Consider the following 16664-nt stretch of genomic DNA (forward strand, 5'->3'; position numbering starts at 1 on the left):
CGCAGACACGGGTAGAACGTGCAGACTCCGCACAGACAGTGACCCAGCCGGGAATCGAACCTGGGACCCTGGAGCTGTGAAGCAATTGTGCTAACCACTATGCTACCATGCTGCCCATCTATAGATGTTGCAAGTAACAATAGTTTTTTTTTGAATAGGTGAATGAAATTATATTTGTCTTTTTTGCCTTTGTTCTTTCTCTCAGGGAAATGACCAGTACCTTTGCACGACTATGCCAGCAGGTAGATGTTACTGAGAAAAACTTAGAAGAAGCAATCTCCAGCCTTAACAAAAAGATTGAACTCCTAGAATCCACACAAAACCGTTCAAAGCTATTGAGGTAGTATCCTTTTGATATTTCCCTTGCACTCCTTAATTTCTGAAATGATTATATAGCTAAGCAAATGTTAAGACATAAGTTGATCTCTTTATCTCAATTCTTTAACCATGTCTTTAGCACCAAATAATTGCAATGTTCCCGTACCAGCCTCTCTGAACTTGCGCCGAAATGTGGCGACTAGGGCTTTTCACTGAAGCCTACTTGTGACAATGAGATTTTCATTTCATTTTTCATTTTTGCTAAATGCTAAACTAGTCCAGAAAAGGCAGGAAAATATCTCAGCAATGTTCACCTGAGACCGCAGCTCCACAGCACCTCGGAAAGGTCCATTTGCATCAGGGACATGTACCCCAGTGACTGGGACATGGTGGCAAGGTGCTTAGCCATGGCCGTCACTGACTGGACAATGCCTTGGACACCAGCATTCATGGTGCTGACGTTGCTCCAGGCTCTCCACTGCGGTCGCCACCCTAGCAGTGTTGGCCTCAGTGCCACGCATTGCCATCGCTATCTTCTGTGCCCTCAGCTTTTGGGACTCCTCAAATACGCTGTGGACCTGCTGCAGTGTCACTGACATCCCCCTCTGAATCTCTCGGCCGCACCCTATCGACTGCAGCAGCTCCGGTTAGACCTATTTTAGAGGCTCAAAATCTAACTGGGACCCACCTGGTCCTGGGATCCAGCAGACCTCCGACTGCTGTCTAGCCTTGATGTTCCTCCCTCCTCCTGAGGTGCCCCTACAACTGGGTGCTGCTCATCAGAATGTACCCCAGAAGCCTGTACACTGCTTTTGCAGCATCGGACGGAGATCCTGCTGGAGAATGGACATGTTGGGGGGGGGGGGGGGAAGGATAAACATGTTGGATTAACAACACACGTGTGACCCCTCATTTGGGTGAGCGGTGGTGATTATTCACCTCTGTGGTTCTGACCAACCTCGACATCAGTGATCAATCTGTCCTCTGCCATGCCCGCAACCTCCAGGACCTAATCCTCATAGGGGGTAAGGACTCTGATGTGTGGCACCCTACTGCCCATCTAGGCCCTCTCACATCTGTTATGGGCCAGCTTCTCCTGCGAGGACGCAGAGGGCATCGAGCTGCATGCATCATGCACTGGGGCGTGGCATGTATGGGGTGAGATGTGGCATAGTGCTGGGTGGGGACAATGCCAGGCATATGGTTTTCGGGGTGGGAAGGGGGGAACCAGTGCCGATGCCAATTACTTGTCTGGCCTGGTGGTGGAAGTCATTTAGGTTTTTGCGGCACTGTGTGGCAGTCCACCTAGTCATGCTCCATGTTCTGATGGCCGCTGCCACTTCCTCCAAGGCGGCACTGACTACCCTGTAACTGACCCACCAAGCCCCTCGAGGAACAGGGTGTCCCGGCTCAACTCCATGTCCAACACCAGCTCTACATCCGAATCTTGGAGCTGATCTCCTTGGTGGCATGGCTGCATGCTCTGCGGGATTGGTTTAAGTGCTGCTTGTTTGTTTGTGGGAGGCTGGCAGTCATTTGTGGCATGAAGTCTGTGGGGCTTTGTTAATTGGAGCAATTAACATTAGATACCGGGCCTCACCGGGTCAGCAGTCGGAAAACTGCCAGCGATTCCTGCTCTCCTCATTTAGAACAAATTTGGTTATATCGTGCTCTTGGACTTGTCCTTGGATCCAACCTCATCCCTTTCAGTTCCAGGTAATTTTTGTTTATTGCTGAGGGGAGAGATGACGTTCTGTTAATTTGTTTTCCCAGCTAGATTATAATTGGTATATTTATCCCTGTTCCAGAGTGAGGGGCTGGCTGGCGGCTTCTGATCCTTCCAGGTTGAATAATACCGTTTTTTACGGAATGAACTTGGCCCCAACCCATTCTGTAAAGATGGAATTTGCCTGTACAAATCAAAATTGATCCATGTTCAACTAATATACAGCATCAAGCATTAATTATCTTGTTCTTAAAATGAGCAAGTAATTGTCGAACTTTATTTACCCACTATCTGTGCATTTCCTTCACTTCTGTGTAAATTCAAATGCCAACCTATACTTGCTATAAATCATATGCTACAAATCTTATGAAGATTTTGGCATTTACAGATGATGGTACTGAGACTTTGGATTAGTACATGTCAAAAATATGATTCTAGAATCTGTCCTTATATGGAACATTTTAATCTGAGAATTCCCATGGATATTTGTCATATGCCAAAATGAAACTGTGCTGGAAATTGGAGTGAAGCATTCAGAAAGAATTTGCTATAATTTTCCAACACTGAGCAAAGTGTAGATGGTTTAAATTTATCACTGGCAGCCGTGTCTTCAGCTGCAAAGGTCCCAAGTTTCCTTCCTCAATTCCCTCCCTAGATCTCTTCTCTCTTTCCTCTTTTAAGATACACCTGAAAACCTACCTCTTTGACAAAGTTTTTGGTTATCTACCCAAAGATCTCTTAATGTGGCTTGGTTTCACATCTTGCTTAATAACACTCCTGTGAAGTGCCTTGGGATGTTTTATTAGAATAAAGGTGCTATATAATTATAAAAACTGACAGGCAATTTGAAAGTATTTTTATTTGATTTAGGTGACAGTGGATTGTATTGTAAATGTGATTGGTATGCAATGGAATCATTTTTAACTTGTACTTATTTTCAATGCATTTTTCTTGCAGAAACAAAGCAACATGGCTAGAAAATGAACTGGACATATTTACAAAGCAGTATTTGCAGCCAAACCAGTGAAAACTTGTTGACCTTTTTTAGAACCTACATTTGTCCCGTGGCCTCACTGATGGGGACTGTCACCAATGCTGTGTGAAAAATACAAACTTCCAGTCTCTTTTATATACAGTAATGATTTTCAAGGATCCCCTTTCTTCACCCTCCAGAAACCTAAGCAGGTATACATAAAGATGCATACCATTCATGAGTGGGATTATCTGCATCTTGGATGGATGTATTTCAGAGATATTGAGAAAACTCCAATATTCAGCATCATAATTTAGCAGAGCATTCAAATGTGACTTACAAATACTGAAGAGTATGTCATTGATGAGCATTGTTTGAGATCAAATTGTTGGTGAGTTGTTTGAATATCTATCATTGTGGATGTACTACCGAGTCAAAACATATTAATCCTCTGGTCACAAAAATTTTAACCAATTTGAATCTTTCAATGAAATTTGCATGTGATTACTTTATCATATTTGTACTGATCAGGTATTTCCCCTCTATCTAAATTAGTATCGATAGGATTCTCTTTCATTAAACTGTTTTCTTACAGAAAATGTTGATACATAAACTGATGTTTCTGAAGAGAGACTTGATCCCAAAGCGTTTTTTCTTGCATCTCATCAAGACAAATGCAAGAATGCCAAATTTCAAATGATCACATTTAATACCAGAAGATAAACGGTTGCTGATTGGCCAGTGCGTTAACATGGAGAAAATAAAGGAGATCTAAAAGGTTCCCAAGCTCACCGGTAATTCAACAGAGGCACAAAGAGTGAACATATTTATTTTGTTTGCAGAGGACAGGCCCGTGCATATGAATGTATCTCACTTCTAGCAAGTGTAAATGAGCCACGTTATGAGCTTGACTAATTAATTATCTTAAATTGTAGCAATTAGTGTACTCCGGATTGTTCAGCAAGTGCAGAATTACATCAAACAGTAAACATATTGTTTAGGTTGTACAAACATGGGCTGGTTCAGTACATTTTGTACTCTGCCTAACCAACAACGGTATATACATCATATCCAAGAAGCTTACTTACAAAACCCGAAACAATGTCCACTGTTCCATATGATTCTGTGATTCGGCAGCATTTACTAAACAATCTTGAGTGCACTAACAACTACAGTGCCAAACAATTTAAGATACTCAGTCAAGCTTGAAATATGTCTCATTTAAGCTTGCTTAGAAGCAACATGAATTCATACGCAGGGGTCTTTTCTCTGCAAACAAAAATATGTTCACGCCTAGTATGTTTTTTTGAATTACCTTCAAAACTGGGAGCAAAGCCCTTGCTGCTCCATGGCAGTGCCTCAGCCAGAGGTAACTTGCCAACCAATCAGCACCCCTTTTTCTCCTGCAGAATAAACTGTTGATAATTTGGTATTCTGCATTTGTCCTGATGAGTGCAAGATGGAAAGCTTCAACTGCATGTCTCTCATTTCAGCAGTAAATTGATGTACAGCCTAAAGCCCTTGTTTAAGGCCAATTAATCATGTAACTGATGACGGATATTATTGCAGAAGTCAGAGGAAGCAAAGCAGGAAGGAGTAAAATTGGCTAGTATGTGAGTGGTTTCCAAGGATGCTGCAAATCCTAATATGATTTTATGTGAGGTTGAAAGAAAATATAATTATCAAGCTACACTGGAAGCACGTTGTTGAATGTATTTGAAAACTATATTCATTATTACCACCTTGAGTCCGAAGTATTATTTGCATCAAGAACTCGCTATTGAAACCTCAGATGATGTTCAGCTACCCACCTGTGGCTAATTTTATAACCTGAATTTCATGTGGGGTGTTGTCACTCGAGGACAAGTTAGGTTCTGTCATTACTAGTAGATTGGCAAAAGTAACATTTGGATATGACTTTTTAAATAATTTAGTGATCTCCTTTAAGATTTCAATTATTAATTATCTTTATTAGCATCAGCAGACTGGTTGCTTTAGAACTGATGTGTGCTCTAATTCTGAATTAGAAATAACTGCAGAGTTATGAGTTCCAGATATTTAAGTTTACTAAAGTACGTCACCAAGTTTTACCCAGCACACAAGTTTATTTTCAAGACTCGTTTCCATCTGTAAAGCAAACCACAAAATCTGAGATGTTATAATCAGCAAATTTGCATGACTGAACTAGACTGATAAGTGCCGGTAATTTCCATAGGGGTTGCTCCAACTTATTGTAACTTCGCCAGATACCCCAGAGAACTGTAAAGCTTTCCATCTTTATATCTTGCCTCCGTAAAATGATAAAGATTTAGGTTCAAATTGATTTGCATTAAATGGGAGGAAGGTGGTATAATACTTAAGACTTTAATGAATATTTGTACATAGCTGGGTTTTGATGTTAAATTTGTACATAGCTGGGTTTTGATGTTAAATAACGTTTTGTAACATGGAGGTTTCTCCAAATTTCTTGCACATTTACTAGATTCATCAGATGTGAAGGACAAACCCCAAGTTTACATTCTTTGAGTATGTATACTTGTAGCAGCTGTACAATTTGGTAATTAAATTATTCAAGCTATATTGCCTGCATTAAAAAAAGCTCAAGGGCATTGGTGGAGTGCAACCCTTTTCACATGTACCATTTTAGGATGTGGTGTGTTGTGATTTCTAAATTAAGGAATGGTCCAGGAAACCAACACGTAATGATCACAATTCCAGCTAGGATGTCAGGAGAAAAAAGTATGTTATTCATAAGGGGAAGGAGCAATAACAAGAGTCTATGACCTCATGCATTTGTACAATGCAGATCAAACTGCCATGCATGGGTGAGAAAGACTGTCATTGAATTTCAATTACGCAACTGAAGAAAGCATACAGACTGAAATTTAATTATTGAATTATAGGACAAGTTGATTTTGAAAAAGGTGGATTGCACTGACCCCCATGATGGAACATTTTTGTGTTTTGGGTCTATTTCACATCTCCAGAAGAATACTTTAGTAAAGTATTAGAAAGTAAAATGAGGAAATTATTTATAGTAGGCACAGATGTATCTTTGACTCTTTCAATCTGTTTGCTCAGTACAGTTGAACTAGACTGACCATGGCACACTGTATGTCATATGGCTTTGTGCATATGATTTGATATCAAGCTATTTATTTTTGGTTGAACATTTCAGCTAGAGAGCCCTTTATATTCTTCAGGGAGATTTCACTAAAAGGAAGGCTTGAATTTTAAAAGTCTACATCAGGAAAGAATAGTCTGAGCAAAGTAAAAATGTAATTTCTTAACAGAACAAAAAAAAAATCAAGTTGGATATCCATTACTGGTGGGCTACAACAGCGATACTGCCAATGGGGAGTAAAATGAGCAATGCCAGCAAAGAAACCATTTTAAGGCTAAATGCAGGTTACTCCATGCTGAGGTTTTCTTGGGTAGGGAAGCTCAAGCTGCTTTAAAGTTCTGTATGCAGTGTTCTGTGGAAATATCTTGGCTCAGATGCCTTGCATGAGTCTTTTGATATGTAAAGATTGGGGTGGAGATATTTGTAAACGATGTGGATCAAATAGTCCAGGTTTTCTAAAAATATATCTGCAAAATACCCTTCATATCAGCACAAAAAATGCCACTTAATAGCCTTGGTTAAAAGCATTTTTATTGGTTACAATCAATTTATCGCAATATTAGTTTCACTGAGCCACTGTACAAATACAAAGAAAGTTAATGTGAAAACAGACTATAAACAAAGATACAGCAAGTGAAGATCATTTCATATTTTATACAATAGCACAATAGGAGAAAACACATGGCACAAGTCGCTGGTTTTATTGGCTGCAGAATAAAACTTACTATTCTTGTTTTGATACAAAATCCAAAGGCAGTTCAGTATTACAAAATTGGTGTTAATACTGTAACCCGAGAAAAAGTTCAATCACCAGCTATGTAAAATTCTGTATTGTACAGGCTGAATAACTAGTTTTGCACTTCTCAGACCAATGATTTTAATACTGAATTTGACAACAAATTACACAAAGCTGCATGAATATTCTGCATATTTTACACTATAGATATCCACTCTGGATGGCTCAAGGCATTTTTTTTGTTGGCCTGCTTAAAGTACAACTCATCCTGAATCTTCAGACTACTTTACTCGAAGCAATGCTTTGAGGAAATAATAAGTTTATGCATTGCATTCAAGTCATAAGTGCACATTTTCACTTCTGAGGTGGATATCTAAAATGGGCAACACTCAGGTTTTTCAGCATTTATGATATTAAACCTATCCAAATTTAACCACTCAATCAAATCAAACTTCATTTTCATCATTCACTGTAGGCCACATGAAAACTATGTGCTTGTACACAGTATACCCCCAGGCAGGTTGAACCAAGCAATCTTCAGCAGTACAATTTGCTACAATACACACTTCAAAAATCAAAAGGCATGACACTGGCTTAAGCCATTAATGTTGATTCTAAACTTGGACTATAGTGTATGTACGAAAGTATGGCTGATAATTCTGATTTTAAAGGTTTAAAGTATATTTGGAAGGCTCCAGGTCAAAAATATACACTTCAAGCTGCTGGAGTTCTATACTTATGGCACATTTATTTTAATTGAAGGCGTTGCAAAGTTCAAAAAGTTGAAACCAGATGCGTAATCATTGTCCAAACAAATTACATAGCAACCCTTTCAAGCTCCTTTTACTCTATATTACCTTAAAGAGGTAAATGTATCCAAAATATTTTTGTCCGGTGTATAACGATGGAAACTATTTTCAGGGCCACTACTGTATTAAAATATATTAAAATAAATAAGTCTAAAGGCAATGAAGATTTTAAAAATATACCTGCAAAAGATAATACTGGCCTGACTTTAAGGAACTGCACAAATTACTGATGAATATTCTTTTTCTCTAAAGCTGCTGTTCTGGTGTAAGCTGACTACTTCAGCATAAATTTGCTTGTAGTGTTTGTTGGTCCCAAAGCTTTAAAACTGACTTCTAATCGATGCACTTTGCTACTAAAGATACTTGTGTTATTGGCACATCAATGTAAACAAAGCTAAACACTAGATTTATGTGGTTTACAGGGCACACATCACACCAAAGACTGGTCAACAATTTTGAGGGGTGAGTCATGACAGTCTAAAGTCACACTAAATCAACAAGGCCTTTGTGCAATTCAATACTTCTCTAGTCATAACTGGTCTCAAAGAAAAACCAAAACAAATTTCAAAAAATCTTGTAAACTACGCTTTTTATATTCAATTGTAACTACTCATGCTTCCAAATGATTCAGAAATTTATTTTTCCACAAATTGACATGTTGGGCATGTTCAAAAAAGGCTATTTATTACATTATAAGCAAATTTCAGGTTTAAAAGATGCACACGTTCACTTTGACATTTGGGGAGAAAAATATATTTTTCCCCACTTATCCTGAATGTTAATCACAAGCTAAATGTACTATGTCAAGTCAAATGAATCAGGAAGGCACCAGCTTCAATTGCACATTGTTTCTGTTCTAGCTGATTTTATTTTGGGGTTGCGGCTCATTGGTTGTTGGGAAGGAATGAACAAAATGTGTTCCTCTCCACATTTTCTACTTGTGGTTCCTGAAAGTGCATGTGTAAGATGCTGGTCGAGATCATTATGATACCCCCAGTTGTATGGTCCATCGCTGTCCACACAAACTCTTGAGCAAGATATTGCCAGCACCTGTGACCCTTCATAAATGTTACTACAACCAAGAGCAGAGAATGGGGGTTGGGATAAAGCTGGGGAAGAATTTGTGTAAGATAGGCATTTCCTGTTCTAGGTGCAAATCATTAAGATATGAGTTACCATAAAGGGCTGATGTACATGCAATTTGTTTCACATGATGGATCCTGCTTCTGTTCATCTGTATTTGGTTAAAACAGTGCATATGCATTCGCAAAACAAAGCATACAGATGGAATGTTTTCTATAATTAAAAACTGCTGCTGCTGCAAAAAAAAACACTCACGTGTGCACACGAAAGAAAGTTAAAGTTTTCACAATAAGTTAATTCACGAGAAAAAAATCTCAACAGCAACCAATTTATCGATCACTTAGTTCAGAGTTCGACTTCTGATAAATACAGGCTAGAAATTTAGTTTTAAAAATGTTTTTTTACATCGACAAATGTTACATGATGGCTGCTGTAATGTGTACATTCCATATGTACAAAACAACAGATTAGCAGATTTAAAATGAGCAAAAAACCCTCCAAACAATTCAGCCATTAGAACTAAACAATGGTTAGCTTGAAATATTTTCCTAGTCACCATGGTTACATGTGCTAGCCCCTTTTAAAGTTAACAGTTGTCAGGGTTTTTTCCTCGTAGATTTGCCTACTTTACAGAAGCCTTGTTATACAATTTATTCAATGATAGAAAAACGTCACCTGCAAATACTAGGTAAAAAGAATGTTATTTCATTGCTGTTGACTGCAGTTGTCAGCCCAGCCTCAATGAATGATATTTGGGTGACATTTCTTCAATTCCAGATTTTCAGGAAACTGTCCCATGATCCTGTTGCTACAGCCATTCCATCATCAGTGATCCCTAAACAGCTGACACGATTATCATGTCCAGGAAGCACTCCTGGAGGAAAGATTAAAGAAAAAACATACAAATTAGATGAAACAAAACTATTTCCACTTGAAAGTTTGGCAACTAAAGCTTCACTGTGTTAAAAGCATTACAATCAATTAACCATATTCTATTTTTACTCATACAACAATTGCTTTTGGCTCTGCTAGCTATTATTTTCAAACCTAATTTACTCGCCATCCATTGTGGAAATTGTTAAGATGATGCACCGTGGGCATATTTAATCATTAACTCACAGGCTGCAGGAAACGTCGACAACCCTACAATTGCTGACTTTGAAAAGTGATAGCATATGTAACCAAGGTGGCTCAGAAAATGTTTTAAACAAAACTATAAACTTTAATGGCTCAATTATTTTGGAGGATTCCACTAACTATTGGCCATTTCTAGTTGCTCAGTTACTGTGAAAATCCCCTAGTCGCCACACTATGGCACCTATTCGGTACAGTGAGGGTGAATTCAGAATGTCCAATTCACCAAACATGCACATCTTTCAGGACTTGAGGAAACCCACACAGACATGCGAAGAACGTGCAGACTCCGCACAGACAGTAACCCGAGCTGGGACATCAACAATAAGCACTTGGAACACAAAGGTTTGGGTTTCCCTGTAATCCTAAACTTAGAGACCCCCGAATTTCCCAAACATCCTTGAAGCTATTAGTTAAATCTAGCCAGTGACTACCACACCATACAGAGTAAGTGACCAGGACTTGGGAATGGTTTTCGGTTCAGCAAAGAAAACTATATTTTGCACAAACTGTCTTTTTGCCTTCAGCACTTCTCTAGCTGAGCTGTTTCTTCTTCAAAATCTCATGTGTCTGACCTGCTTTCTGGCTCCACTGCTGTGACTATTAAATGTATCAATTGCAAAGAACACCCTGTTCCCTATTAGTTGCTGCCCAGACATACAAAATACATGGCAGTTTGATTTTACATGTGCAAGAAACTGTTCATTTTAATGGTCTCCTATCGTTTTGGGACAACGGCCACAGTGCTGCCACCACCCGTCCCCATACGTCTATCCTGTAGGTGGGACAGAGCACATACAAGAATGGGCATAGAGTCTGGAATTTTTGATGAGACAAATGATTCCGGGTGCAACAGGATTGTTGTTTGACTAATCTGTGGGCTCTTCCAACATAGGCACCAGATGAGGCGACTGGACTGTGTCAATTGGGCTGCGTTTTATTGCAGTTCTTGCAACCAAATTACATCGAGTCAGCCACACTGCACGATTGGAGTTAAATGTGGGTAAACAGGGCCTAGATGGAAAGTTCCCTCACGTATCTACCCCCCCCCCCCAACAGATAGTGGGTTTTTACAATAATCATAGTCACTTTTTTCTTAATAAACATTTTACTGAGGTATTCTTTCGTATAACAACACAATAAACAATATACATGAAACTATAAATATAGTGCAAAAGCCATCTCCCTCCCTTACAGGTCCCACCTTTATTAACCCCCTACTCTAATCTAAACTAACCACCCCTACCCCCCCCCCCCCCCCCCCCCAAGTCTGCTGACGATTAATTTTCAAAAGATGTCGACGAATGGTTGCCACCTCCGGGCGAACCCTAAAAGTGACCCTCTCAGGGCAAACTTGATTTTCTCCAAACAGAGAGAGCTAGCCATGTCAATTAGCCAGGTCTCCGACTTCGGGGACCTCGAGTCCCTCAAGCTAATAATATCCGTCTCCAAGCTACCGGGGACGCAAAGGCCAGAACATCTGCCTCTTTCTCCTCCTGGATTCCCAGGTCTTCCGACACCCTGAAAATTGCCACCTCTGGACTCAGCGCCACCCTTGCTTTTAACACCATGGACATGACATCTGCAAACTCCTGCCAAAGTCCCCATAGCTTCGTACATGCCCAAAACATGTGGACATGGTTCGCTGGTCCTCCTGCACATTTTGCACAGCTGTCTTCCACCCCAAAGAATCTGCTCATCCGGGCCACTGTCATGTGAGCCCGGTGAACAACCTTAAATTGTATCAGGCTGAGCCCGGCACATGTTGCGAACACGTTGACTCTACTCAACGTGTTCGCCCATAGACCATCCTCTATCTCTCCTCCCAGCTCCTCCTCCCACTTTGCGCTTCAGCTCCTCAGTCTGCGTCTCCTCTGACCCCATAAGTTCCTTGTAAATGTCTGAGACACTCCCTTCTCCTACCCACCCTCTGGAAACTACCCTGTCCTGAATCCCCCTTAGCGGTAGGAGCAGGACGGTTGACACCTGTTTACGAAGGAAGTCCCACACCTGCAGATACCTGAATTTGTTTCCCCTCGCCAACCCAAGCTTCTCCAGCGTCCTCATACTCGGAAAGCTCCCCTCTATGAACATATCCCCCAACCTCTCAATCCCTGCTCTCTGCCATATGCGTAACCTACCAGCCATACTTCCCGGGGCAAACCGGTGATTATTACAGATTGGGGACCAGACCGATGCTCCCTCTGTTGCCACGTCTCCTCCATTGCCCCCAGACACTCAGGGCCGCCGCCACCACGGGGCTGATGGAGTACCATGCCGGCGGGAACGGCAGAGGCACAGTTACCAATGCCCGCAAACTGGTGCCCTTGCATGTAGCCGCCACCATACGCTCCAGTGCTGATACCTCCCCCACCACCCACTTCCTGATCATGGCTATGTTCACCGCCCAGTAATAGTTACTAAAATTTGGCAGCGCCAGCCCACCCTCTCCCCGACTCCATTCAAGCATTACTTTCCTTACCTGTGGGGTCTTGCCCGTCCATACAAAGCCAGAGATCACTTTGTTGACCCGTTTAAAAAAGGACCGTGGAATAAAGATGGGGAGACATTGAAACACGAATAGGAATCACGGGAGGACTGTCATCTTCACCGATCGCACCCTCCCAGCTAATGACAACGGGAGCGTGTCTCATCTCCGAATATCGTCCTTCATTTGGTCTACTAGCCGGGCCAGATTTAATTTATGCAGCCAGTCCCATTCTCGTGCCACTTGAATGCCTAGGTACCGAAAGCTTCTCCCTACTAATCTAAACGGCAGCTCCCCCAATCGCCTCGCCTGGACCGCAAACAGCTCCGTTTTCCCCATGTTTCGCTTATGCCCCGAAAAACGGCCAAATTCTCCTAGAACCTCATGATTTCTTTCATCCTCTCTATTTGGTCCGATACATAGAAGCAGGTCATCTGCATAGAGCAAGACCCTGTGCTCCACCCCTCCAGTCCCTTGAGGCTATCAGAGCAATGGCAACAGCTCTATAGCCAGCACGAACAACAATGGGGAGAGGGGGAGTCAGTCACTTTTAATGGCGCCAATTCAAATGACCAGACTGATTTAAATTCATAAATTGCCATAGAGGGATTTGAATCATGGGTTGCTATGCTATCTTAAGAATAGAATTGTTCTCTTAGTCTAAAAAAAAAGAGCCCAATCCTCCCTCCCCCCCCCCCCCCCCCCCCCCCCCCACATTTTAGAGGCAATTTAGTGTGGCCAATCCACCTGCCCTGCACATCTTTGGGTTATGAGGGTGAGACCCATGCAGATGCAGGGAGAACGCCACTTGATTAGTGACTCAGGATCTTACCTGGGTCCTCGGTGTGGTAACCTAGCAAGGATTAGATATTGGCCCGATTAAAATTGGGTATTTTAAATTAAAGAATTTGCCCGATTAAATTGGATATCCCAAATTAAAGAATTGGGCATTTTAAAATCATACTGCAGTCAAACCTCAGGCAGGTTGTTGGAATTCAGACTTGATCAAAGTCAAATACACCAACACAGAAACTGCTAGAATATGTCTTGACCTGCCCCATCAAGGAGAGCATTGCACCCTATTGATGTAGTCCAGATCGAGCCAGACTTTCCGTCACCCAGAGTTTCTACTGTTACGTTATATGGGAACAGGTTATGTGCAACCCACACCACCAGAAATGAGACACCTGGGGCGGGCTCAGGTGGCCTGTCAAAAGGTCATAAACTGGACCATTGGGTGCTGAGACTCACTCCCGAGGCATCATTGGCAGAAAGCCTGAGGAAATGGCAAAAGGGTGTGATGGATAAAACCAGGCATCCTAGACCCCTCAAAAGCGAAGACTCAGCGTTTGAGATGACCTTAACTAGATTGGATAAGTGAAGGGAAGGCCAGATCAGACCAAACCAAATGTTGACCAGACTGGAAGGAAGAGACCGCCAGCGAGAACCACCTTTGTGAAAACAGACCAGAGCCATAGCCTACCACGCCATCTTTACGGGTAATATACACTGATCTAGTATTTTGTGGATTATATATTCTTAAATAAATTTAGAGTACCAATTAATTGTTTCCAATTAAGGGGCAATCCACCTCGACAGCGCATCTTTGGGTTGTGGGAGCAAAACCCAGGCAAACAGGGAGAATGTGCAAACTCCACACGGACAGTGACCCAGAGCCGGGATTGAACCTGGAACCTCCTTTTGTGGATTATATAACGGTTAATTGTGTTAATAAATATTGTTGAATTTTGAACTTGTGAGTGTGGTGTGTTTCCTCGTAAATAAAGACTTTGAATAAGTAAACTGGTCGAAAGTACCTGAGGTTTTACAGGTGCAACATCGGCCCTGTGAGACAGCGGTGCTAACCACCGTGCTGCCCGTTTGCTATGTTTCTAACACTCAATTCTCTCCAACTTGGGAACAGAGAAACATTTCTATGGCATTCCAAACCAGTGGTCCACTACATTCAGAGGAATCTCTGGGGCAGCCGCTGGCACAGTGGTTAGGACTGCTGCCTCACATCGTCAGGGACCCAGGTTCAATGGAGTTTGCACATTCTTCCCATGTCTGCATGGGTTTCCTCCCACAGTCCAATGCTGTGCAGGTTAGGTGGGGATAGGGCAGGGGAGAGGGTCTTAGTGGGTGTTCTCTTTCAAAGGACCGGTGCAGACTCAATGGACCAAACAGCCTCCTGCACTGAGGAATTCTATGGTTCTTCTATCCAATACCCTCCGTCAAGGCAGCATTTTAGCAAATTCGGCAGTCACAGCTAGCTTTATGTTGACATTGAAGATGGCTTTACACTTTGAAACGATCCAGAGATGACAGAAAACATCAAAAATTGGCATCAGACGCCAGTACAACTAACCAGACAAGAACTTACAATTTACATAAAACCTTTAATGTAGTAATGTTTCAGGAGGAACTTGAGCCTTAGTGGCTCAAAGCATGACCACAGGTGGTGGGGCAAAGAAAATCAGGGATAGTCAAGATGCCAGAACTGGAAGAATGAAGCAGAGGTTACAGAATAAAGGGGTGAGGCCATTGGGGAATTTAGAAGCAAAGAATTTTAAAATCAAGGTACTGCTGTACTGGGAGCCTATATAGGTAAAAAGTAGAGGTGATGGTTGAGTGGGGCTAGGTGCAACACCCAGCAAAGTGACGTGTTGTGGAAGCTACATATTCAGACCCAGCGGGTATGTAGCTTAGGATAGCAACTTCACAGGACTTTTCCAAAAAATTACCACATGCAGTGGTATCCAACTGTTGCATTTATAGAGCACTTAGCTGCTTGCTGTGGAACTCCACACAAAGAACTATGAAATAAAATTAAAAATACATGTAAACCTGCAGTGGGAAATGTTTTTATAAGGTGGGCAATTAGAAATAAAGTAAAGTCACTCCAAGCAAAGTTACAAATTTTTATTGTTTCCTTCAGTTGTATCAATCAACAGGGCTTTGTGCATCAGTTAATACGCAGTAAGATATATTTTTTAAAAGCTGCAAAGCTAAATAGGCGGAGGGAAAGAACACAAGAAAACAGGGTGATAAATGGAAACAATTGCTGTCAATGACAGAAGTAACGTGGTGATCCACTGTGTTAACTGTGTGCACCTGTATTAGGGGATGTACAGTAGGACCTACACTACAGGTTCGCCGGTAGCCCCTGCCGGCTAGCTCCGCCACAAGGAACCGTATAAATAGGCATGACTCTTCCTGATCAGCCATTCTGCCAGCTTCAGTAGGAGGCCACGCATCTGACTGTAATAAAGCCACAGTTGTACCTATCTGAGTCTTTTGTGCAATTGATAGTGCATCAATGTATTACAGTCAAATTTTCCACATTATGGACATCAGGATCAAACCCGATCGCCTGCAGCTGGATCCGCACTCGCCAGACGCCAGAAAGGACTTTAATCACTGGCTGGCTTGCTTTGAGGCCTATATCGACGCTGCGACCCCCACGCCGACGGAAGCTCAGAAGATCCAAGTGCTTTACTCCAGGTTGAGCTCCAGCGTGTTCCCGCTAATCCAGGACGCCCCGAATTACGCAGAGGCTAAGGCTCTCCTTAAAGAGAACTACGTTCAGAAGACGAACACTTTGCTAGGCACGTTCTCGCCACTCGCATACAACAACCTGGTGAGTCGATCGAAGACTTCTGGCGGGCTCCTATCCCACTTGTACGGGACTGTGACTGCCAGGCCGTTACGGCCACGGAACATTCCAATCTCCTCATGCGAGATGCATTCGTGACGGGGATTGCGACGGACCCCATCTGACAACGACTGCTCGACCTAGCGGAGACAAAAGCTTTAGAGCTCTCCATGATGGTCGCATCTCGCAACGTCCAATCCTACCCCCCCCCCCCCCCGGCTGCGGCCACTCCTGCTCAATATGCCTGCGCCGTCCACCACACCACGTACCCTAGGGGTCCCCGCTGTTACTTCTGCGGCCAGCAGAAGCACTCCCGCCAGCGCTGCCCAGCCCGCGCCACCACTTGCAAATCCTGCGGTAAGAAGGGCCACTTTGCGGCAGTGTGCCAGGCCCACGCAGTCGCCGCTATCGCGCCCGAATTTGCTCACTTCCCCCAGCCGATCGCACAATGGGCGCCGCCATCCTCTGCTCCCGGGGCCACGTGCGACCAGTGGGCGCCGCCATCTTCTACCCCCAGTTCCACGTGGGGCCTGTGGGCGCCGTCATCTTGCCTCGCCCCCACAACGTACGCTCCATGGGCGCCGCCATCTTGCCCCGCACCCGCAACGGCGCTCATTG

At 42.7% G+C, this 16664-nt stretch overlaps 2 protein-coding genes across 5 annotated transcripts in view; one reads left to right on the forward strand and one right to left on the reverse strand.

The window, feature by feature from the left end:
* Window positions 1–5638, forward strand: part of LOC119976624 (mitofusin-1-like) — a 102746-nt gene extending 97108 nt beyond the window's left edge. For all 3 annotated transcript variants that reach the window (XM_038817255.1, XM_038817254.1, XM_038817256.1), the window contains exons 17-18: window positions 206–340; window positions 3002–5638. In XM_038817255.1, the coding sequence (XP_038673183.1) occupies window positions 206–340; window positions 3002–3071 (205 nt within the window). In that variant the 3' untranslated portion in view covers window positions 3072–5638. The remainder of the gene's footprint in view (window positions 1–205; window positions 341–3001) is intronic.
* Window positions 5639–6652: 1014 nt separating this feature from the next.
* The window catches only part of LOC119976625 (guanine nucleotide-binding protein subunit beta-4), a 93760-nt gene continuing 83748 nt past the window's right edge, over window positions 6653–16664 (reverse strand). Inside the window, exon 10 of one of the 2 annotated variants that reach the window (XM_038817257.1) lies at window positions 6653–9643. In XM_038817257.1, coding sequence (XP_038673185.1) covers window positions 9537–9643 — 107 coding nt within the window. In that variant the 3' untranslated portion in view covers window positions 6653–9536. The remainder of the gene's footprint in view (window positions 9644–16664) is intronic. The other variant, XM_038817258.1, reaches the window with a different exon arrangement.

This window comes from Scyliorhinus canicula, chromosome 13 (assembly GCF_902713615.1).
Source record: "Scyliorhinus canicula chromosome 13, sScyCan1.1, whole genome shotgun sequence".
Taxonomy (NCBI): Eukaryota; Metazoa; Chordata; class Chondrichthyes; order Carcharhiniformes; family Scyliorhinidae; genus Scyliorhinus; species Scyliorhinus canicula.